Source organism: Manihot esculenta, chromosome 15 (assembly GCF_001659605.2).
Source record: "Manihot esculenta cultivar AM560-2 chromosome 15, M.esculenta_v8, whole genome shotgun sequence".
NCBI classification, from domain to species: domain Eukaryota; kingdom Viridiplantae; phylum Streptophyta; class Magnoliopsida; order Malpighiales; family Euphorbiaceae; genus Manihot; species Manihot esculenta.
This window is the reverse complement of record NC_035175.2, coordinates 13,127,586-13,153,929: the sequence shown is the minus strand read 5'-3', so window position 1 is coordinate 13,153,929 and position 26,344 is coordinate 13,127,586. Positions and strand designations below refer to the sequence as shown.

The 26,344-nt window shown below is 33.2% G+C and overlaps 3 protein-coding genes across 7 annotated transcripts; 1 reads left to right on the top strand and 2 right to left on the bottom strand.

Annotated features, from left to right (window-relative positions):
- Positions 1–449: 449 nt before the first annotated feature.
- LOC110601762 (probable adenylate kinase 7, mitochondrial) lies at positions 450–2,573 on the top strand. Its single transcript, XM_021739050.2, has 4 exons — positions 450–864; positions 975–1,115; positions 1,291–1,452; positions 1,969–2,573. Exons 1-4 carry the CDS (start codon positions 520–522, stop codon positions 2,119–2,121), a joined length of 801 nt encoding a protein of 266 aa, XP_021594742.1. The 5' UTR covers positions 450–519; the 3' UTR covers positions 2,122–2,573.
- Positions 2,574–3,997: 1,424 nt separating this feature from the next.
- Positions 3,998–13,210, bottom strand: LOC110601579. Of its 3 annotated transcripts, none has more exons than XM_021738761.2 (10): positions 13,054–13,210; positions 11,402–12,467; positions 10,581–10,889; positions 9,679–10,427; positions 8,956–9,250; positions 8,589–8,813; positions 6,839–7,012; positions 6,176–6,355; positions 5,484–5,597; positions 3,998–4,761 (listed from the first exon to the last, which is right to left on the bottom strand). In XM_021738761.2, exons 2-10 carry the CDS (start codon positions 12,080–12,082, stop codon positions 4,429–4,431), a joined length of 3,060 nt encoding a protein of 1,019 aa, XP_021594453.1. In that variant the 5' UTR covers positions 12,083–12,467; positions 13,054–13,210; the 3' UTR covers positions 3,998–4,428. The 3 variants fall into 3 exon arrangements, with proteins under 3 accessions (XP_021594453.1, XP_043806980.1, XP_043806981.1); XM_043951045.1 differs by having other exon boundaries at positions 9,679–10,889; positions 11,402–12,164; positions 12,365–12,467; XM_043951046.1 differs by lacking the exon at positions 13,054–13,210 and having other exon boundaries at positions 9,679–10,889; positions 11,402–12,687.
- Positions 13,211–16,200: 2,990 nt separating this feature from the next.
- LOC110602448 (probable inactive leucine-rich repeat receptor-like protein kinase At3g03770) lies at positions 16,201–23,946 on the bottom strand. Of its 3 annotated transcripts, none has more exons than XM_021739975.2 (8): positions 23,309–23,943; positions 21,756–23,145; positions 21,506–21,639; positions 20,133–20,367; positions 19,716–19,927; positions 19,597–19,622; positions 17,528–17,639; positions 16,201–16,948 (listed from the first exon to the last, which is right to left on the bottom strand). In XM_021739975.2, exons 2-8 carry the CDS (start codon positions 23,107–23,109, stop codon positions 16,655–16,657), a joined length of 2,367 nt encoding a protein of 788 aa, XP_021595667.1. In that variant the 5' UTR covers positions 23,110–23,145; positions 23,309–23,943; the 3' UTR covers positions 16,201–16,654. The 3 variants fall into 3 exon arrangements, 2 of the variants coding, with proteins under 2 accessions (XP_021595667.1, XP_021595668.1); XM_021739976.2 differs by having other exon boundaries at positions 23,635–23,943; XR_006348790.1 differs by lacking the exon at positions 19,597–19,622 and having other exon boundaries at positions 16,912–16,948; positions 21,756–23,946.
- Positions 23,947–26,344: the final 2,398 nt, after the last annotated feature.

The window sequence follows — 26,344 nt, the reverse complement described above, 5'->3', positions numbered from 1 at the left end:
GTGATAACGAGCCCATAATCCGGTAATGTCAATGTGGCGTTATATCATTGGACAACCATGATGTGTAGTATTGAGGTTTGATTAGGTACGTGGCAAAATAATAAGCAGATAAAAAAGCTTTCACTCCAGCTCTGAAATCCACGTTTCATGTTTTTAACCGACCACACCCAGGTCTCGTGGACGCCTCCAGTCCCCCATTAAAAAGTGACCTTCCCTCTTTTGATTTGTCAACGAGCGCTAATCACATGAAACAAGGTCTACGGTATCGCTTGTCAACCTACAAATTAACACATTCCTAACTGAATGTGACAGCAAATAAAATGTTCAAAAGCCGCCCAGGACTAGATACTTGGCGCCATAAGAACATAGTGGCATTAGCGTAATTTTAGGACTTAACCAGTGGCATTTACAGATCATACTTGTCTCCTCTCTTTAAAACCTCACTTGGCCTCTCCATAGAAGCCCTCTTTCCATCGCCACACTAAAGCGATTCTCTTCTCTGTCGCCGCCACCACCACCATGGCCGGGCTGAGCCGACTGCGATTGGCCACAGCAACGCCAGCACTCCGCCGCCTCCATTTTCTTGCTACCTCCCGTGCATATGGATCGGCGGCTGCGGTTCAATACGACTACGATTACGATTGCGACGACGAGTACTGTTCGGAGGAAGGAGGAGGGCCAAGGCTTGACTCCGCGGCGGCGTCGAACTGGGGAAGAGGAATGCATTGGGTGTTGATAGGGGACCCAGGAGCTCAAAAGCACGTGTACGCTGAAAAGCTTTCGAAGCTTCTACAAGTTCCTCACATTTCCATGGGTAGCCTCCTTCGCCAAGAGTATAACCCTAGCTCTTCTCTCTACATACAGGTGCCTAATTTGGTTATTGTGTCGGTATAAATTTGTATTTAGGCAAATTAATATAAAATATAAAATAATGTAGAGATATCTTGTTGAATTTTCTTATTTGCCAAATTTAGATTGCAAGTGCGTTGAATGAAGGAAAGCTAGTGCCAGAGGAAGTAATTTTTGGGTTGTTGTCCAAGAGGCTTGAAGAATGCTACAGCAGAGGCGAAACTGGCTTCATTTTGGATGGCATTCCTCGAACAAGGATACAAGCTGTATGTCTCATTGTTTTCTGATTAATGCATTTGCAATTCGTGTGCCTCTTCGAGATTATAAATATGCATATTTTGATCATTACAATCGAAATGGTCGTAAAGCCCAGTAATCGACTTGTATTGGTCTGGTGTTCTCTTTACGTGATTAACATTCATTGCTTTTTTTTTTTCGCAGGAAATTCTTGATCAAATTGCTGACATTAATCTAGTTGTGAATTTTAAATGTGCTGAAGAAAACTTGGTGAAGAGGGATTTTCTTACTGTAAGAAACACTACGCCCTCTGTTACTGATGCTAGAAGTGCCTTGAAGGAAAAGTTCCGTATATATGCAGAACAGGTAATATAAACTATTGTCGTGATGTATATAATCTCACACCTGAAATATCATTATATGTTATTATCAAATTGTTCAGAGTATTCTTGTTGCACAAACTTTTGTTAATATTGTCAACTATGTTTTCCTTCTCGGCAAACATAATTGTTTTCACCTTTAACAGATTAATGCACTATAATGATATCTTGTTACAGATTTTAAATATCGTTTATTTTATAATCATCACATATTTTCCTGATCCAACTCATATGACTTTGTGAGTGTTAACTTTCAAATGCTTGTCTGTGTTGTCCCTTAGTTCCTTCATAGGTATTTTTCTTGGAAAGGGATTGTAGATATGAAGAAATGTACCATTTGCCGCTTCAGCTTCTTCCCTTATTTCCCCTCTCTCTGTTGTTAAATAATGATTCATCATATCTACTGCCTTTAGTGTTAAAAATTGAAGCTTGTTAATATTTAATGAAAAAAGGGTGAATGAAATTTGAAACTTTGCTGATTAGATTATTTGCTTCTCCACAGGGTAAGGCATTGGAAGATTACTACAGGAAACAAAAAAAACTGGTGGACTTTCAAGTAGCTGGTGCACCTGGAGAAACCTGGCAAGGCTTGTTGGCTGCATTACAGCTCAAGCATTTGAGTGCTGTTAAGTCTTCACAGAAACTGGCTGCTTGATTTGTTTTACCTGTTAAATTGGTATCTGCCTTGGTTCCATTCGCATGCAGGTGTGATGGTAAATATGTACAACATAAGCATAATATTTCACGTCTATTGTTCAAGCAGATTTAAAGTTTTTTCGCTATCTGCAAGTATTAGGCTATTAGATAGTGCAATTTTGAGGCCGTATGCTTGTAAGGTAATTTTGGCGAGACATAAAAAGCAAAAAGCAAAGAAGACTGGCATGTTAGACTGTTAATACAACATAAGCGTGTTGTATTTCCACTCACTTTATTTGTTTAATGTTTTTTCATTTTATATCATGGGACAATTGTAGTAATTAGTGACCCGTGGTTTGAAGATACTAAAGCACTTGGTTTGATTTTGTAACTATGCAAATTTCAGACTCTGTATTTTTGTTATTGAGCCAAGGATTGAAATGCTCTTTTTGGTTTATAATTTTATATTTATATTCCTGCTTCGTTTTTCTTCCTTTTTTTTTTATGGAAAAAATGGCCGATATTCAATGTCAATTTTAAGTGAATTTAGTTGAAGTTCTTCATTTAGTAACCTGTTTATTGTGAGAAATTGTATTCTTGAAAGAAGATGGGAGGAAGAAAATGTGAGGGTTTCCTCCTGCATAAATTTTTCTGTTCTTATCTTTGTCATTTGGTGTACAAGACCCAGAAATAAGAATCTTTGGATTTTTATTTTTATTTATTTTTTTATTTTATGCTTAACTGGGCTTGCTGTTCATATTAATCTGTTGGTGCACCAAAAGATCAAGTAAGAGTGTTTGTTTTTGAAAAATAATTTATATAGAAAATATTTTTTAATAAAATAAAAATTTTTATTGCTTAATTTTAATTTTAAAAATAAAATATATTAATAAAATTATATATAAAAATCTTAATAAAATTCATGTAATCCAAAAGATGATTTCCTCTTTTGTTATTTGTTAAATTGTTAAATGTGGAAAAATATTTTTTTTGAAACAAACAGTTTTATACATACTCAAAAGTACTAATTGAAAACATATATTATAACTTTAGTAAATCATGCCCTAATTTTAAGTAAATTCCTGTATGTATTTTTGATAATGTAACATTTCTTAATTGGTTAAAGTGTATACGCCGGATTTAGGTAAGATTTACGGAAAAAATCCCAACTTTAACTTCAATTCTACGGAAGCTCATCTTTGATCCTATGGCATTGATTTCATTCCTGGGTTTATTCGTTGCTACATCTGAGTAATGAATTGCAATAATTAAAGTTGAAGAGCATTCATTTTAAACGTAGATTTCATACTTTCTTTATATCTCATCCTCTATCTATCCAAAATAGCTTATGATTGGCCACAACCTGCAATAAATTTCATTTCTTTGGCCTAAGTTCAAGGTATTCAACTTGTTTGTTTAGCATTTTATGCTCAAACTTTTGAGTAAATTATTTTCTTAAAGTAAAGAAAGTGAAATTTATAAAAAGTTTGGAGTTTAAACCAGATAAGACCACCATTCATATAAATTCCTTTCGTTTTGATTATGTTGGGAATTGTTTAGAGCTTAATTGAGGTGCCATTTATGAACATACATAGGTGATAGGGTATTTGTACAAAACAATTCAATATTGATATATTTTGGCAATTATATAAATAATTAACCAACCATCAAGTATTAGAACGAGGGATTCGGTTCTCTTCTTTAATTTAAAATTTAATTTTCATAATTAAAGAATTTAATTTTCATGAATGAAACAAATAAAGCTCAATCTTACCCGAATAGACTGGAAATAGCTTTGGTTAAAATCAATATTCTTCGTGTATTATTTTATTTTGTTTAGTTCCAAATAAACGTCTGTAGGCTTGAAATTCAGTAATGAACCTATCCATGCTTTGTAGCTTGAAACGACGATATTCTCATGCCAATTAATTCATGCTGGGAATTTTTCAAACATATACATGGTTACAATTGAGGCAGACCAAGATTCTATAAAAGGTAGAGGCTTGGACTAGCAGACTCTTAAGATCAACATCCATACCTGCAGAATCTCTGAAGCCCTTGTTGATTTACACTTTGAGAAGCACTCAGGCATCCTAATGTCATCAAATAGAGTCTGCACTGGCAATATCCCTATCTTGTCAAGATTTATGCCCCAAGCTCAAGCTGGAGAGATTACAGAAAAGTTTAAGTTGTTCTCTGATACAACTAGAAATTGACCCCTTTTGTACATTATCAAAACAATCCCAAAATTTGACTGCAGATATACAACACATAACAAATGAGGGTGATTCATCATCTACGTGTATGTACTTGTGAATTTAGGCTGTTACTCGCTCTTCGTCCATACTTCCCTAAGAAGTTCATATCTAAAGGAATTGTACTTTCCCGTTTCCTTTGATTTCCAGCCAAGCTTTGTTCGTGCAGGCGAAGTTCGAGAGCCATCATGGAAAATTGAAGCCAAAGGTGAATTCAATTCATCAAGCTCATCATCACTGGTATATGACTTTCTGAGCAATGAGCTGCTTCTTCTCAGCTGGGATTGACTTCCAGACTCTCCAATAATTTCAGCAACTGAAGCTGCCAAAGGTGGCAAATAAAGAGGTGGAGCTGCAATATGTGGTATGGTTGTGACAGACTCCTCGTCAGCATCAAGAGGATCCTAAATCAAGATAAACCAGCAAATTTTGTTATGATCTTTTACTACATGTTGGGGAAATTTTCAACCGAGGACATTCAAAATCTAGGGTGCATCTTGGTCTGAGTTAGTTCAAGCTGTGCTTCCAAACCAGAATAACTTGATGGTCTGTATGGTTTTCGCATAATTGACTGAAACCAAACCCATTATTGGAACCAACCCAACCTGATCCCAGTAGAATTTAGATCATGATTGGGTCAATTCTTTTAAGATACAACAAGGGCTCCAACCCATGGAGACCTCATAAAAAATGTTGGATATTTTACTATTTTAGGAATGTAAATAAACTAGACCATATTAGTATTTGTATTACTCCTTCCGTCCCATAGAGATAGACTTGATTTCCTTTTTCATCCCTCCCAAATTATAGGTCTCTTTTTCTTTTTAATGATAATTTATTTGTTACCTTCTGAATATACCCATTGAATATATATATACAAGACTAATTTAATATTAGAGCAATATGAATGAATGCTATATTAAGAAAATATAAAATTTATTATTTTAACTATATTTCTTAATCCATGTGAAGCAACAAGTAGGCCTATATTTGTGCAATTGAGTGAGTTTTATAGGACGGAGGGAGTACTTGAATTTGTATCAAAAGCACTCCTATTATATGCTCATGTCAACTACAAGAAAGCGCAGATGCAAAATACTGCAGATGAATTTAGAAAATCACCAACCTCAGACTCCAGGGCTTCAAGCACAGCTTCAGGAATAGGGTCAGGGCAAAACTCATCTGTGACAAAATTGTCAAGAACCCTCTTGATCAATGGAGCACCAAATGCAGGGCATACCTTCACAAGTGAAAAGTACATCCCAGTAAATAAGATTGTAAAGTTCTGTGGTTATTTTTCATATTTCTTTACTTGCATTCTTTTTACAATGGAAACCTAATGATATTAGATATGAATTCAACATATAAAAAACAATCGCAATATTGAAAACAGCATTTCAATTTAACATGTACTGTGTGTATCCATACAAAAGATACAACACCTGCAACACATGACTTGTCCACTGAGGCCGGAATAACACTAACGAGCTAACATAAGGCATAAAAGGCACTCCTAAACTGGACCAATGACCAAGCAATAGAAACAAAGGCAACAGTATTATACCTGTTTGACTTCAATTGGTAGGTATGATATATTAGCATAATATCAAAAGAACAATAAGATTTGTGATTTTATTATCTTTTTTACGGTTTATTGAATTTTATATAACATATATTTACGATATTTCTGTTGCAGTTGTTGAAAGGCCTGCTTAATTAATCAAACCAATCTTTTGTTTTCCTTTTTTATTTTTATTTTTTGGTGGGTTGTGCCCGCAGGGGGGGGTGGGGAGAAGGGTCAAGTTAAGTCTGTCAAACCTCTTTTCTTATGGATCTGTTCAAGAGCATGTCCTTAGGAAGCATCATAAGATCACTCAATGCATTAAGGTGATGGAAAGATTTGACGGATATGTCTTGTCTCTCATCATCATCCTCCTCTTCATTTGAGTCATCATCAATGCCAAATAAATCAGTCAGCCATCTAGACCAGTTGCCAATCTGATATGAAAACACAAGAAAAATTACTTTCAGATTTAGTAAATACAACCATTGTTACTTTTAACTTTTAATATATATATATATAAACTTGTAATCTTCCCATTCACTGCTAGCTGTTAGGACTTCTGAAGAAATGCCTATATATATGTATATATAAATATATAATAACAGGATACAGTCATGAGGTAATGTGTCTCAAAACTATGTCAAATAAATTTAACTCCATGAATACAAAACATCTACTTCCAAATGATGTAATTGAAAACTCCTTTAAAGACTGGACTGAGTGCTTTGAAAACTAGGGAACTTCAAAGGAGAAAAAATACAAATCCAAAAAAAATGACCACCAGGTTATGCACATGACCCATGATGATCAACTATCTCAGTTGTCTAAGCCAGCTCAAGAACATCCCTAACTGTAAGTAATATATATAAGCATAATACTATAGGTAATGGGAAATATAGCAATTGGCATTTTCTCACCGCATTTTTCAGTTGTGCTCCAGCCCCAAAGCTTGATTTACCAGCTGGAATAGGAAGAACCCTTGAATCACTGATAGGGTCAGACACTGGATCAGTTGGGATTTCATCAGCAGAGTCACGAAGAATCGCATTGAACATTGCCACATCTAATCTAGCCACACATTGCTCCATTATCTAGATTTAGAAAAAAAAAAGCAGCATTTTTAATGGCGTACTACAACAGCACTAAACCTCTTTTTTTTTTTTGCCGAAAAGCTAAACCTTAATCCCAGACTAGTTGGGACCAATCATAAAGAGCCATCTAATGGTACATTGTTTTAAGAAAACATAATCACACATTAAATTATGTCAATCAATCTGGATAATTGTTAAACATTCTTGGTTTTCAAAAAAGACTCTTCCTTCTGCTCGCCCTTCCACAACAAAAGCAACTTCATAGATTGTGTTGACTTAACTTTGTAGTAAAGCTTCCTATGCTGTTATTTTTTTCAAATCTAATTGATATAGCCAAGAAATTCAAGAAAATTCATAATCAAACACTCAAGAAACTTAGTATTATAATTCAGTTTTAATATAGAATTCATTGAGGAAAATATGGAGTACTTTGTAGTTCTTTTAGAGTTTTATTTATGTGTGTGTGTTTGCATACATATATACACCCCCCCCCCCCACACACACATTAGTTGTTGGTTTTATTCAAGCCATAGGCATACTTTTGTAATTTCATATTTGCTGAAAAGATCTAGGTTTTCTGTGGGAGTCTTCATTTAGAGTCCTTGTTGGTCAAGGATTAATTTTGGGATTATTTTCTAGATTATTTAAAGGTTAAGGTTTAGCTTTGGAGTCCAAATCCTTAAAGGATAAGAATTAACTTTTCGAGTCTCCATGTTTGTAATGTTATTTGTCAGTTTTATTCATCAAAACAAATTCTAGTAAACATGTTTCAAGCTATGTGATGCCTAAAGCCTATGCTATTATATTGTTCACTTTGCCTAATTCAGTCTTGCAAACAACTCCAAAAAAAAAAACTTGCTTCTCATACTAATTTTACTTTCCAAGCTCATACATTTCTAGACATGAACTTTCCACTAAATTCTTGCTCACTTTTAGACTTCAACACAACCCCAAATTTCAACCTTACTCTTAACCTTTTACCACATGGCTGCATCAATTTGATATCAGAGTCAGAGCTCCAAGATCTTTGAACTTTATGCTTTTCCAATTCAACTATGATGATGAATGCTGAATAAAATTCAAAAATTGATTATTTTCAACAAGAATTCTAATTCTGCCATCAAGAATATGAAGAAAGGTAAGACAAACCCAATGGAAGCTAAGGTAGACGAATTGAGAAGGATGATGTCTTCTATTACTTGCGACAAATGCAAGAGCTGAAGGTTTTAATCCTATATGTGATGCCTAAGAATGTTCACACATGAAACTTTCGTTTTGCATAATTCTGTGCTGCAAGCAGCCTCAAAATACTGCTTCCTGTACTAATTCTTCCCTGATCTATACCATTTTAAATCTGAAATTTCCAACTAAAGTCCTGCCCACTTTATACTTCAATAGAACTTCGAATTACAGCCTTAACTCTTAGTTAAAAAAATGAAATATTTTAGTGCATCAATCACAGTGTTTACAGATTTATATGTGTATAGAGAGTTGAAGATTCCAACATCTCACAATCCCATAGCTTAGAGAGAAGGTAAGGAGATAGAAGAAAAAAATGAAGGATTTATAGATTTACCAGTTGGGCCAGCACAGGCAAACAGCCACACTCATGCCCACCAGCTCTAAGAGGGCAAAGTCTCTCACAAGCATCCTTGAATGCCTTCTTCCAAAGTTCTAATGAAAAGTTTCCTTGATCATGGTCACCTGAACTTGACATCCTTCCGAGACGTTTCTTTGAGCCAGAACCAATCAATTCATCAATTGCTTTTGTAGCAGTGGATTGCATGTGTGGTGTGAGAGTCTGGAACAAAAGAATTTAGTATTAAAAAAATATGTAATACTGTGACAATCAGATCAAGTATATCATTTATTATTGAAAATTTAATTAGAAAATAGCAAAAAAGGAAAAAAAAAAGAAAAAGAGGAACAAATTAAATTGAGACCTGCCACCATATAGACTCGACAATTCGGGAAAAGATCCAAGCTTCAACTTTTTCGAGTGCAGATATAAATTCACGTGGATCCTCCAAGTCACCTAAATATCCACAAACTTTATTATTTTCCTTTCTGCCAGAAGATGACAACTTCCATTTTGGTGAAGATGATATCATCTTGCTCCCCTTTCCACCACCATTCATCTCTATATTCTTTTTACCAGAAACTGATGGCTCTTTTTCATCTATTTCCTGGTGTACAATTGCTCTCAACACAACAGAGTTTGATAGCCAAAATGTCAACCTGCCATAATTTATAAAGGAGGAATACATGATTGCACAAGGAAATGTTAACCATTAAGTGGATGAGAAGGTCTAATTACATGTTGTAATTCATAATACTATAAGACATAGACCCACCACCACAAAGAAAAATTTCTTCTGTCAAACAGATCAAATTTTGCTCTATCAGACAGATGCAGAGACAATTTGAAACAATAAAATTTTCCAATTGCACGGTGCCTCAATCAAATTGTACTGAAATTTCTGTTGTGGATGGGGAGGAGAAAGATGGAAGGTTGGAAAAAGGGAGGCGCAAGAGGGAGTAATTTAGTGTTTATGCAGCAGATGCATTTGTCATACAGAAATGCCAGTTCACGACCCTAGAACATTGAAATGGATGACAACTCCATAAAAAACTTAAAATGCAGAAGAACATGTGTTTTAGCATACCTAGGGACATCATTCCCACATGCCTTTGCAACCAGAACTAGCCCTGAAACAGCACTTCTAGCTGCACTGGCTCTCCTTGGTTGAGAACTTTCTTTACAAGCATGAAGATATAGCCTCGAAAGGCGCCGTGCTGGAGCATGTACCTTACTTATGGAACTTCCATGCTCAGCAACAACTGAGTAAAGAGCAGCCTCAATTCCAGCAGCTTCTCTCAGCTCTCCCTCAAGCATTTTTATTTTGTGTTCCATTTGCTGGATTTTTCCATTTAAAATGGTTGATCTTGTATCTTGTGAGTAAACCTTAGCATTTTTTCTTTCATTGACTTTGAAGCTTCCAGCAGAGTTCTGCAGACCTCCCAAGGCACCAATTTCCATCACTTCACCGTGCTGATTTCTGCTAATTAATCCATTATTCCTGGATGAGTCTGATGATGACCTAACAGATTTCACATGCTTTAATCTATCCAGTTTGAGGATATTTCCTTTCACTTCGATGCCTCCACTTGAAGAAAGTGTATTAGTCCCAAGTGCGCTTTCATTTCTAGTACTGTCTTGTGACAATGTATCAATTGGTTCATCTTCTGAGAAATGACCCTTCTCTTCCAGATCATGTCTATTCATGTCCTCCATAGAACTATTATAAACATCATCTATGGCTGTAATCCTTTCCATTGTATTCTTTCCAGCTCTCACCTGGTGAGCATCACCTCCAATTTTTATTGAGCTATTAGGGAGCTTTTCATCAGCCTCCTGCATAAAATCAAGAAGGCAATTGTTTGTCATGCTGATGTTGGGTTCTTCCTCTTGACATCCATAATTGAAGGCCGAAGAAGAAGAATGAACACTCTGGGCAACCTCATATTTAGAGTTGGGAGTATTCAACACAGAAGAATGACCATTTACCGGGCCCTCAAAATCAGCAGACAAATTTACAGAAGACAAGTGAGATGAGCTCTCCAGATTTTCTTTTGATGCAATTTGTTTTTCAATACCCATTTTTGAAGCAACAGCATGCTCCCTGGCAGTCCCTCCTTTTCTCTCTGCTGATATTTCTGTTCCATTTTGCAATTCAAAGTCTACAGAAGACGAGCAGGATGAACTCTCCTTCAGATTTTCTTGTGATGCAATATGTTCTTCAATGTCCACTTCTAAAGCAACAGCCTGCTCCCTGTTAACCCCTCCTTTTCTTTCTGTTGATCTGTCTGTTCCATTCTGCAATCCAATTCTAATGCTTAGCTTAAATGTATTACCAAAATTGAAAGGTACTTAACCTTAATTTCTGTTTTTTTTGAATTTATATTTATTCTTTATGGCTTGATGAATTTCACTTGACGCTATTAATTGAGTTTCGTTTGGTGTTACAACTGAATCCAGAGTTATATATCTATTTGAGCACCGAGTACAATACATAAATATGCAACCAAAGCCAATTGTATGAAGCATCAAGTCATTTGAGATTTCAAATAAAGACTTGTGTTCTTCTTCCTTCCTTGTGAGTGTGTGTCTAATTTAACAAGATGGTTGTTGAAAGAGGCTGCTCCCCGTAGCTAAATCATATGGCAAAGACTTAATAGCATTAAATAATGAAAATAAGCAGTATCATAGAATTCTGTCTCTGGACCTCATCTAATAATTTATCCAGCAATTCTAGTAAGGTTCATCAAGTAAGCTTCCAGACGAGTCAACCAACAATAATAAATTGAAAGGAAACAAGAGAACAGTACCGCTTCATTTTGAGGATGCAAACCCCCATTAGTTAGAGATGAATGTGAGGAGACATCATCATCAGTGAAGGATGCAATCTCAGCTTCCTCGGCGTATTCTCCATTCATCAATGCTGAAACTGATTTACCACCATTCTTTTCATGTGAAACCCCTTTCAATAGGCTGTCCCTTGATGAAGAGCTGCTGCGACCCTTATCAATTGGCTGGATTTTAACATGTAAAACAGGCTGAGACGTGTTCTTAAAGCTCCTGTTGCTGCTCATTGGAGCATTTACACTTATGGTCTCTTTGACAACACCATAATCTGCTAAGTCTATTACAGCAGTTGCCAGCATCTGGATCTTATCCCTTCGAGGTTCACACAAGTTGAATTCTAAGCAATTCTTCTGGAATGAATCAGCATTCTTGCCTTTGCTAGACATTTCCCTTATCAAAGTCACTGGTAATCTAAAAGACTCATTGAACTCAATTTTCCCCTCACCAACAATCGAACCAAGCAAAGGAACAACATTATCAGTAGACCCAGAGTTGCGATCACCATTTTCCCACTGAATCAGGACGGATCGAAGGGATCTCAGAGACTGAGATGGGGGCCAAGGCTTAATCTCCTGGATGTGGATTAGATAATCCACCTGAATTGAGGCACCTCTCCTGTTCTTTGCATTTACACCCAGAACCATTTTGGGGCACAAACTTGTATCCCACCCAGAGTAAACCGTATCAACGTGTATGTGGATATTGAAACACAAGGCATCCAAATTCCTGCAGTCCGCAAAGCAAAAACCACTTGCACTAATAATCTAACATATATATGGCAACAGAATCAAACACTAGAATGTAAAAGAATTTTCTCTGTTTGTTTGCATAAACATGTTGTGAAAGAGGAATCTACAGGACTTCCAATCCACTATACAGAGGAAAACGACAAAATCCTTCAAACTGAGCTCTGCACAACTACTTGCCTTATTTCAATCAAAACCCAAAAATAAAACAACACAGAAAACTTGGTTCATCTTTCCCTTCCCAGCATTTTCTCAGCAACCAAACAGCTGCAACGTGTAGCCCCTATTCCGAAAAGAGGTTAACGCTCGTTATTAATAAAATAAACACGTAAAAATAACAATCTAACAGCAGATATTTGTTGCCAAACAGAAAAAGACAAGCAGATTAATAAATGCCTTTCACATTCAAGACAGCAGCAAGCATCATAGAGTAACCAAGAAGATGGCTACCCAGTAAGCTCTTCACAAAAAAAAAAAACACTGAAGGAAGGACATAACCGAATTTAAGCTCCTTTACCCCCAAGTGTAAAGAACAATAAAACAGAATACTAAAAAGTGAGCTCAAGTAGCTGAAAGAACCAAGCTTTCGAAGTTCATTTTAATAATCAGCGTAGAACTCATCCCTCCAAAAAAGAAACTGCAGCAAGTTCTTCAGCTACTGGGAACCCGATTTTACCAGATCCTGATTAAGCCAACCAAAATTTATCCATGAAAGACCACATTTTGATAGTGAACTAGCAGATATGCAACAATGCATTCTATACAAAAAAAAAAAAAAAAAAAAATTAACCAAAACCTACACACTGGTAGAAAATCTCCACTTCACACAGCAAACAACAACCAATACCATTTCTTCTTTGGCCTTTTACCTCTGAAATAGTGGCAGAGAAATCAGAGAAATGCAAGAACTGAAATGTCTCCTTTCAGGGTTTTGGCTTTGATCGAACAAAATAAAACAAGATTTTTATGTATCTGTGGGAGAGCGCTACGAGTGACTGAGAAAGAGAGAATATATAGTAATAATAAAAATAGAATAAATTAATAATAAGGCAAAAGGAAATTTATGTACTTCCAAGGAAAAAAGTAAATTAATTGTCGATAATACGACATCGTTTGGAAGGAATTTTGCCGTTTATTTAATTGTTTTGAGAACGAAAAGCCATGCCTCGACAGACTCGGTTCCCCACAGGTTAAATTAACCACATAATTTAATCCACGGGTGTTGAAAATACTACCCGCATTACTGGAACGTGTAATCCACCTTCCGATCTAAAATGGCCGGGAGAACCTTCGCTGTCTGTTGAACTCAGGCCTACACACTTAATATTAGAATATAAATAGATAAAATATACGTAAAAATTAAACTATTTCAATTAATTTATATTAATGATATTTGAATTTTTTTGAATTTGATTAAAAATTAATTTAAATTATTTAAATTTATTTTAAATCTACTTATTATTATTTAAATTCATTTAATTTTATATATTTTAATTAATAATTTATATAAAAAATATTTTTTATTAATAATTTTTATTTAAAAAATATAATATTTTTAAAAATTATTTAAATTTTAATTTTTAAATAAAAAAATATATAAAAAATTATAAATATTATTATAAAATATATTTTTTATATTAAATTAATTATTTATATAAACGAATTACAACAGCGAATATTTTATATATAAAATTTAAATTCACAATAAAAATTATTTAAAAATTTATTTTAAATTTAATTATAATTATTTAAATTTATTTTATTAAAATTTAAATATTCAAAAATATCTTATATTTGACCTCTTCAGTTAAAATCAAATTTATGAGGTGAATTGACGAGGATGATCACCGACGCCTGACGGAGTTTGTGGATCATGCATGAGTTAATTAGAGTACCAAACTCCAACTAATTCTACGTTTCACGTGTCATTGGCGCGCGTGAAGCTTACGGTTGTTGCGTCTTTTTCACGCTCGGTTGGCTATATTCGCCGACACAATTGTGCGTAGCCACTCACCACACGATTAAACCAAGTATAATAATCAAATCAACAAAAATGATTGTTTGATCCTTTTAATTTGTGAAATGTTTAATTTGTTTTCACGCGAATGTTCAATTTAGCGTATATTTATTTTTATTTAAGTTAAACAAAATAAAAACTAAGTTTTATATTTGGATTAAATTAAACTTAAATTGAATTTTATATATTTTTTGGATTAAATTCACTGATTTATTAATTTAGACCTTGAATAATTTAAATAAAGAAATTTAAAATGTAAAAATTTTATTTATTTAATTGATAATTTTATTTTTTTTTACTTTCTAAAAAGTTAAATAGCTTTTTACAGATTATCTCAATTTGATCTTTTTATAAAGTAATATCTTTGAACTAAATGAGACTTTAATTTAAAAATTAATAATTTTAATTTTTTTATTTTTAAATTAAATTGTCTTTAAATTAAAACTTCTAAAATAAAATCTTTGAATGCTTTAACAACCTTCTTTTTACAAAATATTATAAAATTTGTTGATCGCATGGTAAACCAATTTATTAGGGTTAAATTAATTTTATATGATTCATAAAAATTTTGGTTATTTTAATTTAGTTCGGTTTTAATAAAAACAATTAAAAAAAATTAAATCGAACCGATTAGTAATAATAATATATTATTTTTAATAATATAGAGAGATTAAATTATATTAAAATTAAAATATTTTAATTAAATTTTAAAATATTAAAAATAAAATATAAAAAATAAAAAAAATTATTAAAAATTTAAACCGATCAAATTGAATCAAATCGAACCGAATCAGATCGATTCAATTCGATTCGATTTCTGACAAAATCAGTTCGGTTTTCATAAATATTAAAATTTTAATTTTTAATTTATTCGATTCAATTTGATTTTAAATCAAACCAACCAAATGTTTAATCCTAAAATTCATTCAGTCGATTTCAACTAGGCAAAGGTTTAATTGTTAATAGACTTAAAATATAAATAGGTGGATTCTATTTAATTTCGGTCTGTTAATTAAGTCCGAAGCAAAACATAGATTAAGGATGAGAGAGAGTTGAAATGTCTCCATCCATAGGAATATCATAGGTTGTAAATTTGATCTTCCAGGCCAACTTCAAATTTGACAACTACATTTGATAACTGTATATTTTAAGTTTTCTTTTGTTTTTGTTTTTTTTGCAGGTAGGATTTGACTGCTCTCCTTCCTTACCTTATTTTGAAAGCTTCAGAGGTTTACCTGACAACTCTCAACAACAGCCATAACAGATAATGTTTCTAAATTCTTACATGTTTGATCCAATCTTCCAGAAAGACTTGTACTTGAAGGGGCAACCTCAAACTTCAGTTACAACCACTAGCCCACCACTACCTTTACATATTTGCCTCTAGAAACATGTCCCATTTTAGGATTTCATTCCTTTTTCCAAAATTTTGCTACTTCACCTCTTTTACTGTTTCAGGTTATTACAGTGAGTTGGATGATGGGCTTTTCTTAACTAGAGCAACCTGAAAGGCAAAATAAAGCATGTGAATCTGTTTTCTAATGGCTACACATGACTTTGCAGGCAAAGGTGAAGAAAATGTGTCAGAAAACCACTGAAGTTTGAGATCTTTGGATGCATCTGAAAGCAAGTTCAAGAACAGTTCACATCCAATGATGAAACAAGGAAGCTTCTGCTAGCTTATATCAAAAGCTCTTTCATGCAAGACACAAGCAATAATTTTGACATTAAATTATTCCCTTTAAACTTTTGATGTACCAGAATAAAAATATAAGGAAAAAATACAAAAAAATTATTATGTGATTTTATCAATTTTTCACGTTAAGATCTATAATTTAACTTATGTCAAAATAGCATCTCCTCGCAACGTTGGCAAACAACAATAACGATGCCATTAGGAACATGAGATATTACTTTAAAACATATTAAACCACAAACTCCAAAATAAAAATGAGTAAACCACATAACACTTTTTTATACTTTTCTTATCAAAAATATAAAGATAAATATTTAATAATTACATTTTACTTGATATATCAACATTTTTTTACAACGTCTGAAAACTGTAAACAGCAAGATACCATAAATTATTATTTTGACACAAATTAAACCACATAACCTAAATGCACTTTTTTGTACTTCTCCAAAAAAATCAAAAGCAGAGAGACCCTTTCAAGATCAAGATTTGTTGTCAAATGTCTCAAAGCATAATGATGTATTAAAGATTACTAGCCTCAATCAAGTCCTTTTAGGTACTTAAATGTTTTCTTTTTCTTAATTCTCATCATTGAGAAGTATTGAAGCCAGCTCTCTTAGTCAGGTTTGTTGAACTTTAGGATACTTTATCACATAAAAAATTTAGCTAAGCTTAATGTCGAGAGATCAAATATGACATTTACAACTTTACATTTTGTACTTCAATCACATAAAAGTTGCCCAAATGTAGGCCTACCTCATGTGCTAATAGTGCCCCTCACACATGGATTTGTTTCCTGAGGATTGTAATCTGAATGAGAACTTATGACTGATGTAGAATCTGATTTTTGATCGGAATCAGCTGCAGCCTGGACTTGAGCTGCATACTGTAAGTTCCAAAGAACATCCTCAAAAGAAGGACGAGTTGAAGGCTCAGGAGATATGCATTTGCTTGTGATAGAAACTAGAATTGATAATGACTCCTGTGAGCATGTAGATAAAACGATTGGGTCCACAATACGCCTTCGACCATCCTGGCTGCCAAATGATGCCTGCAATTCATGGCACCGGGAGTAAGAGGTAATCCAAGCTGAATAATCTCATAAAACTCACACAAAGTTTATAGCATTTAATTAATCACAGTTAATATGGAAGAGATTAAAACATGATCCCATTTGAAACATCAGTTTTCATCCCGTTTGAAACATCAGTAAGAACAAAACCGAAACCCAAAAATGGGAAAATTACTATTTGGTCCTAGCGGTACAGAGAAACTCATTAGTCGGTCTTTCAATTTTGAAAAATATAAAAAAATATCCACTAATTAGTCTCTCCATTAATTTTAGCCGTTAAATGTTACAAAAAGTCTAAAATACTCTCAATAAGAGAGTCTAATCAATAGACAATTTTACAAAATTACGGAACCAACTAATGAGTTCTTCTAATAAAACATTTAACGGCTAAAACTAATGAATTCAAAATTGATAGATCAATTAATGAGTTTATCCGTACACTCTGCTTGAGTTGGATAGTAAAAGTTACAATGCAATAGTTTAACCGGAAAGGTAAAGATTAGTGTGATAATGTTCATAGAATTGAATATTCAACGATGCAAGAGCTTTTCAGCATACCATTTCATTCAGCAGAAATGCTTCTCCTTTTCCGGTTACTATAGGACCAACAAGCGATTCAAGCAGTATAAACCCAAAGTTGTAAACATCATCCTCTAAGTTTGTCCTATGTCTGCAGAGAAGGATGTAACAATTGTTAAACAGGTTGTCTTGTCCAGAAAGAAAGAAGTTAAGGAAGCTAACAACAGTAATGTAATCATTACTTCTCATCTTGACCTAATTATATCATTTCACAGTTTTTTGGTGACATGATGCAACTATATGCTGGATATACAGCAGTGTCAATATTACAATAATGACTTGATGGAAACAATTATATAGGGATATTTGGGTGCTGGAGTGAGTATTGTGATAGTGCTATTAGGATGCTGACAATGAAAAGGCACCAATAGTATTGGTGGCCATTTGGAGATCATCAGAATCATTGAACTGACAACAGCATCAATGGCACAGATCACAGATATTGTGAACGCAGGAAGTTAGGGAGGTCAGCAGAATCAATAATGGTGGTGGTATTATTGTGAATTACTGAGATGGCGCCATGGCAGTTGTTGGTTGCATGACAATAAATTGATGAATGCCTATCAAGTACAAAAATTCCATTGGATTTTATTTTCTCTGCTCGCCGAGAGAGATCATAATGCATTTTCATAATCCACCCTATCAAGGCCCAAGTTCTAATTTGAAGTTACCATCTGCTCATAATTCACTGATTTGATCTCTACCTATGGTTTAGATGTTAGATTGATGAGATTCCAAGCTACAATTAAGAGAGAATATTACAAAAAGTTAAATCTATTTAATATAGGAGTTGTATTCCTAAATAGATAGAATAATTATGTCTATATATTCCTATGATTATGGGATTTGATATATTCCTATTATAGTTGGAGAATCATGGTATCATGTACCATATATGTGTTGGATTTTCCATTATAAATAGAGAACCTTTTGTATTAGTGAGATAACCCAATTCAATAATAAAGATATAGCCCTTTTGAGGTTTTGTGTCAGTGCATGCTCTTGTAGCCGAACCACGTAAATCTTCTTGTGTTATTGTTCTCTCTTTTATTATTCTAAATTTAATATGATATCAGAACTTTCAATTTTTTGAGGTTTTTATTTGGGTACTGTTTATGGGCACTATTTATTAGTACTGATTATGGATAGTTTTCACACCTACTCTTGTGTTCGATTGGTGTGGTTTGTTCAATCTTATGAGTTGTTTCGTATTGATATTTTCTCGCCGGTATTACCTTTGGAGAGAAATTTTGTGTTGATGTTTTCTCGTTGGTATTGCCTTTGAAGAGGGAAGTGCAATTCTAAGGATTGTTTTGTATTTTGGTATTTTGTGTAAGTGCCTTTGTGTGAGTAGTTTTGAATGTGGTCATAAATTGCTGGTTGGAAACTGTTATGAATAAGTTTTTGGCTTTTATGCAGAATCTCATCGAGAGGGAGTATTAGAATTGATGAGAGGGAGTGTTAGAATTGATAAGGTTCCAAATTACAATTAAGGGGAATGTTATAGAAAGTTGAATCTGTTTAATTAGGGTTTGTATTCCTAAATGGATAGAATAATTATGTCTATATATTCCTATAGTCACGGGATTTGATATATTCTTATTATAGTTAGAGAATTATGTTATCATATACCATATATGTGTTAGATTTTCCATTATAAATTGAAAATCTTTTGTATTAGTGAGATAATCCAATTCAATAAAAGATGTAGCCCTTTTGAGGTTTTGTAACATGGATGTAGGCAAAGATAAGCCAATTCAATAAAGATGTAGCCCTTTTGAAGTTTTGAGACATGGATGTAGGCTCTCGTAGCTGAAGCACGTTAATCTTCTTATGTTATTGTCTTCTTTCTTTTATTATTCTAAATTTAACATTAGTAGAATAATGGCAATTAGTTCCATGGCCCCAACAACCAAACTTCTTAATATTAAGAAATGATGAGTTAATATTAAGAAATGATGAGTTAATATTAAGAAATGGTGAGAAAAGCACTTGTTTGAGTGTTTCTATGAAAAAATTCTTGCAACTAGGCCAAGAACATCCCATACCGTGATTTTGGGGCCTCTCCCTTTGCCTACAGCACAGATTAAATGCATCAGAATGACCACTTTTAACCAAGATACTCGTGCAAATTTTACAGGTTAGTATTATTAAAGTCCAGAAATACCTCATTTTTTCCAATTTCTTCTGTGATTAGAGCCATGCCATAGTCACTCAGTTTTGCAATCCGATGCTCGTCAAGCAATATATTATTTGTCTTCAGTCGATTGTTAAAAGTACCAGGAATCACCCCAGTGTGTAGAAAATGGATAGCCTTGGCAACATCAATGAGAATCACCAGTCTATCTGACCATTTAAGGACTTTCTCTGGGCGAGCTTCTGCATATTGATCATGCAACCAAAATCAGCAACACAAAAGAGAGAGAGTACAGCAGTACTAAAGATTGTGAATCTTCAAAAGCCATGAAAATCGCAACCCCCCCCCCCCCCCTTTCTCAACCTCTTTCAAACACACATTTTTAGAAACAAAGAATATATGCCAACTATCAACATATTTTGTTTCTGTGCTCCTCAAGAAACTGACCTGACAGATGGGCACGATAATTTCCATTAGGCACATATTCATAGACAAGGAAGACTTTCATATCATCTTGTTCACTGTTGTCTATGCAATAACCCAAAAGACCAACCAAATGTGGATGATGAAGCTTCGAAAGTAAATCCAGCCGAAATTTAAGATTTTGGATTGAATGTTTCTTCAAGTAAGTCAGAGATCGTACAGAAATATTGGTTCCATTCACCAATTTTCCTTTGTAAATCTGACAAAGAAAATAAATAATAAATAATGACAGACTGAACTGAGCATCTGGAGATAAACATAAAAAATTGGACCATTGGACAAAAAAAATCCAAACCCTTAGATAATTCACATTTATATCCAACACTTTAAATCTTGTATATTAAAGTCAAACATTTTCAATTTACCACAATTATAGCCAAATGGACTAAATCGAATTTAGAAAAGTTGATGAGAAATTACAATTTAGTCCCTAAAGTTCTATTTGACTAATAAATTAGTTCTTAAATACATATTTTTATTACAACAATATCATTTTTTGTTAATCCCATTGTTTACTCCCTATTTTCACTTTTATATAATATCATAGATTATTAATAAAACTTAAAATATGAAAAAAAAATTTACAATTTAAAACATATAATATTTCATTTTATTTAGAATATTATTAATAGAAAGTAAAGTTTTCCAAATATAAAAAAAATATACACATAATTTATAATATTGAATATTAGCATTCAATGGAATATTATTTATATGTGATATTTTATATAATATAAATTTATTTGTAATAAATATTTATAATATATTTAATATTACATATAATAAATATAAGATATATTTAATTTCAATAAAATTTAAATTAAAAGATTATATGTTTTATTAATAATATAAAACTTTAAGGACTATATTATAATTTGTCATTAACTTTTTCAAATTCAATTTAGTCCTCTTAGCTATAATTGTGGTAAATTAAAAAGGTTTGACTTTATTTAAATTATTGAATATAAATGTGAATTATCTTAAACATTTGGATTTTTTTGTCCAATACCCCTAAAAAATTTGTTATTCCAACTAATAAGTGAAAAATGCATAAAGCGCCTGACATGAGTAATTATTTCAGAGATATTAGTTCTGGCATGCCAACAATCCATTTGAGAGCTTGCCCTTAACAGTTAATTTTCACTTACAAAACTACAAGGCAGGGAAAAAGAAGTTTAACTTCTTAGCAGAATGGAAGTCCAAAATTAGGTGCAAAGTGCAGTTCATAATAACAAGCGTAATAATAATGAATTAACCACTAGCTTCAAAAAATAATAATAAATAAATAATACTTGAGCACTAATTCTCCCAAGCATGTTTGAGTTTTTGAGACTTACTTTTCCATTGGAGCCTTCACCCATAAATGCTGATGAATTAAAGTTGTTTGTGGCTTCCATCAACTCTTCCATGGAAAACTCACGGCACACAGGGGCACCTTGTGTGCCTAGCTTGGCTGCTTGAGCAATGAATCCTGTAAGGAAGAACGGTCAGTGGTAAATGATTGCACGTTCCTGCTGAAGAAATTAGCATTCTCATACTTGGACCATAAGGAATATTAACAAGATAACCTGTCAATGTACAACTTACTGGCATTGGCAAGGACTTCAGAAGAAACTCCAGTAGTTGAATGATCTTGCACAACCTTAGAAAATGTATTCTGTTCAAGTGTTCTTCTGGGACAATATCTTCTGCACAAAAACAGCACTCCTAATGCCAAAAGCATCAAAACAAGAACTGTTCCGGTGATGACAGCAACTAATGCTCCTATAATTCTACCTCTTGATTGTTTTGACTCCACATTGGCCACCTTACAATACGACTTCTGATGCTGATGTTGAGCACCAATGGATAAACAATTCCCGCCAAATTTTGCCGCTCTCTTGTTTGACATATTGCCCAAACAAGAGGGAAGTCCACCAATTAACTTGTTTGTAGAGATATCAACAAATCCCAGGTTGCTACCACAACTGAGATCGTTAGGAAGGGATCCACTGAGCATGTTGGAAGCTAAGTTCAAATAACTGATATTTGGCAAAGAGAACAAGGAAGATGGAGGTGTTCCACTTAGATGATTTAAGGACAAATCAAGATGTTGAAGCTGACTCAACTGTCCAAACTGAACAGGAATTTTTCCTGAGAAGGAATTATTGCTTAGGAGAATTGTAACCAGCCCTTTAGGCATAGCAGGTAACTCAGAATCTAGTTTGTTCTCTCTTATATCCAACACATGCAGGCTAGTTAAGGTACTCAAATCAGGCAATTTACCAGTAAGCTGATTGTGACACAAAGCAATAACAGTTAATGTTGTGATTCTTGACAACTGAGGGGGAACTGAACCCTTAAAATGGTTATTCCTCAGGCTCAGAACAGTAAGATTGGACAAAGAATCCAGCCAGTCAGGGAGAGATCCATTGAAATAATTGCCATCTAATGTTAAAGAATTAAGCTTAACTATTCTTGACAACTGAGGGGGAACTGAACCAAAAATAAAATTCGAGCTCAAGTCCAAAAATTCAAGTGAATATAGCCTGTGAATCTTATCAGGAAGTGGTCCCCATATCCCCAATGAAACTAAGCTAATAATCCTCAAGCTGTTTAATCTTGACAGTGTAGTAACAAAAGAATCGATTGAAAAACTCTCAGATAAAGTCTGATTAGGAATTGCAAACCCTTTGAAATCACTGACCTTGACAACCTTATCTCCCTTAATTTTGAGCTCAGTAATCACATTGTCCTCGCAAACAATTCCCATATATAAAGTTGAAGACAGGTTGCAGAGGTCTCCATTGTAACTTTCCCAAGTATCCAATTGTGAAGGGTATTCTAAATGCTTCCTCAGCTGTAGTAGAAGGTGAGCCTGATAGGTTTGTAATTCATGGGTGTTGGAGATAAAGAAAGCCCATGAAAGATACAGTATGAGAAACCAGTTTGACCACACCATTGAGGACTAATTTCAAACACCAAACTGTAAGTTTCACTGCATTGAAGAAAACCCCAAGAAGACTAATAAATGCGATGCAAGATATATAGAAGCTTAGAAGATAACTCTGCTAAATAAAAAATTGAAGTTTTCCTTGATTCAAACGAGCCCAAGGAGAGATTTCCGGAAAATTTGGACTTCAAATATGCTTTGGCCGTACCTAATAACTCATCAAACCGTTGCTGAAACTTCGAGGAAACCCATGAATCAATAAAGCCGAAATCTCAAGTAAAAGACAAGGGAAATTCAAAATGAAAAAGGCACATTTCCCGGAAAACCGCCAAACATTAGAGCAAACTAGTGAAAAACCCAGCAGCGAAAACAATACAAAACGAAGAAACGAAGTGAAGCTGACGAAGCAAAGAATGTAGTTAAGATTCTGTTGAGAAAAACAACGAACAAACAAAACAACCCAGGAACCAAAAAACTTAGCAGTCAATGGCAGAAGAAATAAACAATTAAGCAAAGCAAGATACAATATAAAACCTTGAGAAGAGGAACTGAGGTTTAAAGCTAAGAAGCATCAACAGTAATGGAGTTGTTCTGCCATGAATGCCAACAATAAGCAGAGTCTATGACAGTATTAAATGCAAGAGGTGTATATAATAAAGAAGGTAGTTGAAGAAAGGACCGTACAAACAGACAGTAATCAGAGAGATATTTACTGCTGGTCTGCTACAGCAAGTGAGGCGTTAATGGGGTCGGATTTTTGTGGAGAAAGAAGACAAGGGGAGTGGAAGGGGTTCTGTACAGAGTACGCAGGCACCAGAGACTCAGACAGAGAGGGATTGTATTGTGACATGTGAGTTTGTGTTGCCAGGCTGTTGGTTTGATTTATTTTAGTTTGATTTGGTTTAATTTGATTGATTTTGACTTTGAAAATTTTGATTGGATTCTTGTGGTATTAGCTGCATTTGCCATCACATGGGATGGTTTGTGTTTGAATTGGTTTATGTTGTTTTGACAAATTTACCCCTATATTTATTCCCTTGAAACTTTGTATTATTATTACGATTTTGCTAAAATATGATTCAAACAATGCATTATTTGATCTCCAATCATTTTAATAATGGTATTTTATCTTATACAGATTTAATTTAATGGTACGTGTATTCGAATAAATTTAAAAAATTTTAAATTCGTAATTCCCTTCAATTCTTATTTTTAAAAAAATAATGGTATTTTAACTTTTTTATAATTAATATTTTATAAATTTTATGCATTAAATATTAAAATGATAACTTATTATGTTTCATGAATTAAGAAATATAATTAATACAGCTAAAATAAATAAATTTTAATTTTTTAAATATATATTGATGATCGCTAAATGTAGAAAAAATAAGCTGTAAAGAAGAATATAGACCTGATACCCATCAGACTCTTTTCAAATCAAATTAACTCTATATGATGCATTTTAGTCTAGTAACGATAATCAAGTCGGATAAACCACGTGCACGGATCTATTTGAAAAAAGTCTAGTCCAGTGACGTGACAATAGATAGAAGAGCAGGTCAAGTTACCTCGCAACTCTGTCCACATGTGCGCCGAAAAAATTAAATAGTCATCTGATATAGAAAGAGATTCTGAAACATCTGTACATACGAACTTGAGTGTCAAACACATGTAGCACTAACAGAAAAACGGTTAGACGTCACTAATAAATAAAAGAAAAATAAATAAAAAAATAGAAAAGTTTTTTTTTCCGATCTCGTAAATTCTATTTTTTAAATTTCAGAATATAATATTTTTTAAATTTCAGAATATAATATATTAAATAAAAATATATTAAGAAACTAATTGATACAACGGTTAAAATAGGAAAATAACCATAAGGGAGTAAATTTTAAGATTACGATGAAGCTTAATAATTTCTATTTAAAGTCAAAATGCCTTGATTTTGTATTAATTAAATTACTTATCCAAATGTAATTTAAAAAAAAATAATGTAAAGATGAACTAGCTTTGGATTCTGTAGTAGTGTGTTGGACCACTAATTTTGATAAGGTTGTCTTATTAGTTACTCAAATTTAAAAAGTGGGAAAGATGCCAAAATCTACATTTATTTTTGAGATGGAAAAGTGTCAATTTAGGATTGTCATCGTCATCCCTAAGCCTAAGATGGAATGCCTTTTAATAAAAAATAATTTAATTTTTAAAATTTTATTATATTAATAAAATAATTAATTTATTGAAATTTACTGTTATACAATTTAATAATAAATTAATTTAATATAATAACTATTTGTTAATAAAATAAAAAAATAGAAACTACCTTTAGAAAAACAAAAACTAAATTGTAAATTTCATCATTTGTATATAAGGTAGGGATGAGTATTCGGTCGGTTCAGTTTAAAATCGAACCGAACCGAATAAATTGAAAATCGAAATTTTAGTGTTTATAAAAATCGAACAGAATCGATTTTGGTCAGAAACCGAATCGAACTGAATCAGTCTGATTCGATTTGATTTGATCGGTTTCGATTTTTAATAATTTTTTTATTTTTTACACTTTATTTTTAATATTTTAAAATTTAATTAAAATATTTTAATATTAATATGATTTAATTTCTCTATATTATTGAAAAAATATATTATTATCACTAATTGATTCGGTTCGGTTTTTTCAATTTTTTTCTAATCAAAACCGAACTGAACCAAAATAACTGAAAATTCTGAAATTAAAAAATAAACCAAATCGAAATATATAAAAAAACGAACTAAATTTTCAAATCGGTTCGGCTGCTCACCTATATACAGGCACACTAAAGATTAAAGCAACAAAGATTTGATTCAATGGATAATGATGAAAGAAGACACTTACTTTGAGGTAATACATTACTCAGTTTCACTGAAAATTCAGCATCATCTACTCTGCTATCTATAGCTTACATATATTTTAAAATTTATTGGGAAAAATCAAAGGAAAAAGTCACCAAAGTGCAAAGGGAGAGAGCTAAAATCTTAAAATAAAAGGACTTGTCAGATAATGGTGGAGTCTATGCAATGCATGCCTGTCCAGCCGAGGACCAAACCAAGATGACTTGTCAAGTTGATTTATTCATCTTTGTGTCAGCTGCATCTGCTTGGTCTGCCCATTTTGGAAGCGTTGCAGTTTGGTTCTTAGCTTCATTATTCACTCTCAGAGATTTCAGAAAAGCCAAAAGCATTATAGCATATCTTTCTTTGTGACGGT

What these genes read in the sequence shown, in the direction of transcription:
- LOC110601762 (XM_021739050.2), top strand. Translation starts at nt 520, where the DNA reads ATGGCCGGGCTGAGCCGACTGCGATTGGCCACAGCAACGCCAGCACTC. An exon ending in CTCGAACAAGGATACAAGCT is followed by an intron (nt 1,116 to 1,290) that starts GTATGTCTCATT and finishes TTTTTTTCGCAG; the next exon opens with GAAATTCTTGATCAAATTGC. An exon ending in TCCGTATATATGCAGAACAG is followed by an intron (nt 1,453 to 1,968) that starts GTAATATAAACT and finishes GCTTCTCCACAG; the next exon opens with GGTAAGGCATTGGAAGATTA.
- LOC110601579 (XM_043951045.1), bottom strand. Translation starts at nt 12,082, where the DNA reads ATGGTTCTGGGTGTAAATGCAAAGAACAGGAGAGGTGCCTCAATTCAG. An exon ending in TGCCTGTGCTGGCCCAACTG is followed by an intron (nt 7,013 to 8,588) that starts GTAAATCTATAA and finishes TTCTAAATCTAG; the next exon opens with ATAATGGAGCAATGTGTGGC. An exon ending in ACAGATCCATAAGAAAAGAG is followed by an intron (nt 5,598 to 6,175) that starts GTTTGACAGACT and finishes TCACTTGTGAAG; the next exon opens with GTATGCCCTGCATTTGGTGC.
- LOC110602448 (XM_021739975.2), bottom strand. Translation starts at nt 23,109, where the DNA reads ATGGTGTGGTCAAACTGGTTTCTCATACTGTATCTTTCATGGGCTTTC. An exon ending in TGAAGTCCTTGCCAATGCCA is followed by an intron (nt 21,640 to 21,755) that starts GTAAGTTGTACA and finishes TCTTCCTTACAG; the next exon opens with GATTCATTGCTCAAGCAGCC. An exon ending in GTGAAGGCTCCAATGGAAAA is followed by an intron (nt 20,368 to 21,505) that starts GTAAGTCTCAAA and finishes TTTCTTTGTCAG; the next exon opens with ATTTACAAAGGAAAATTGGT.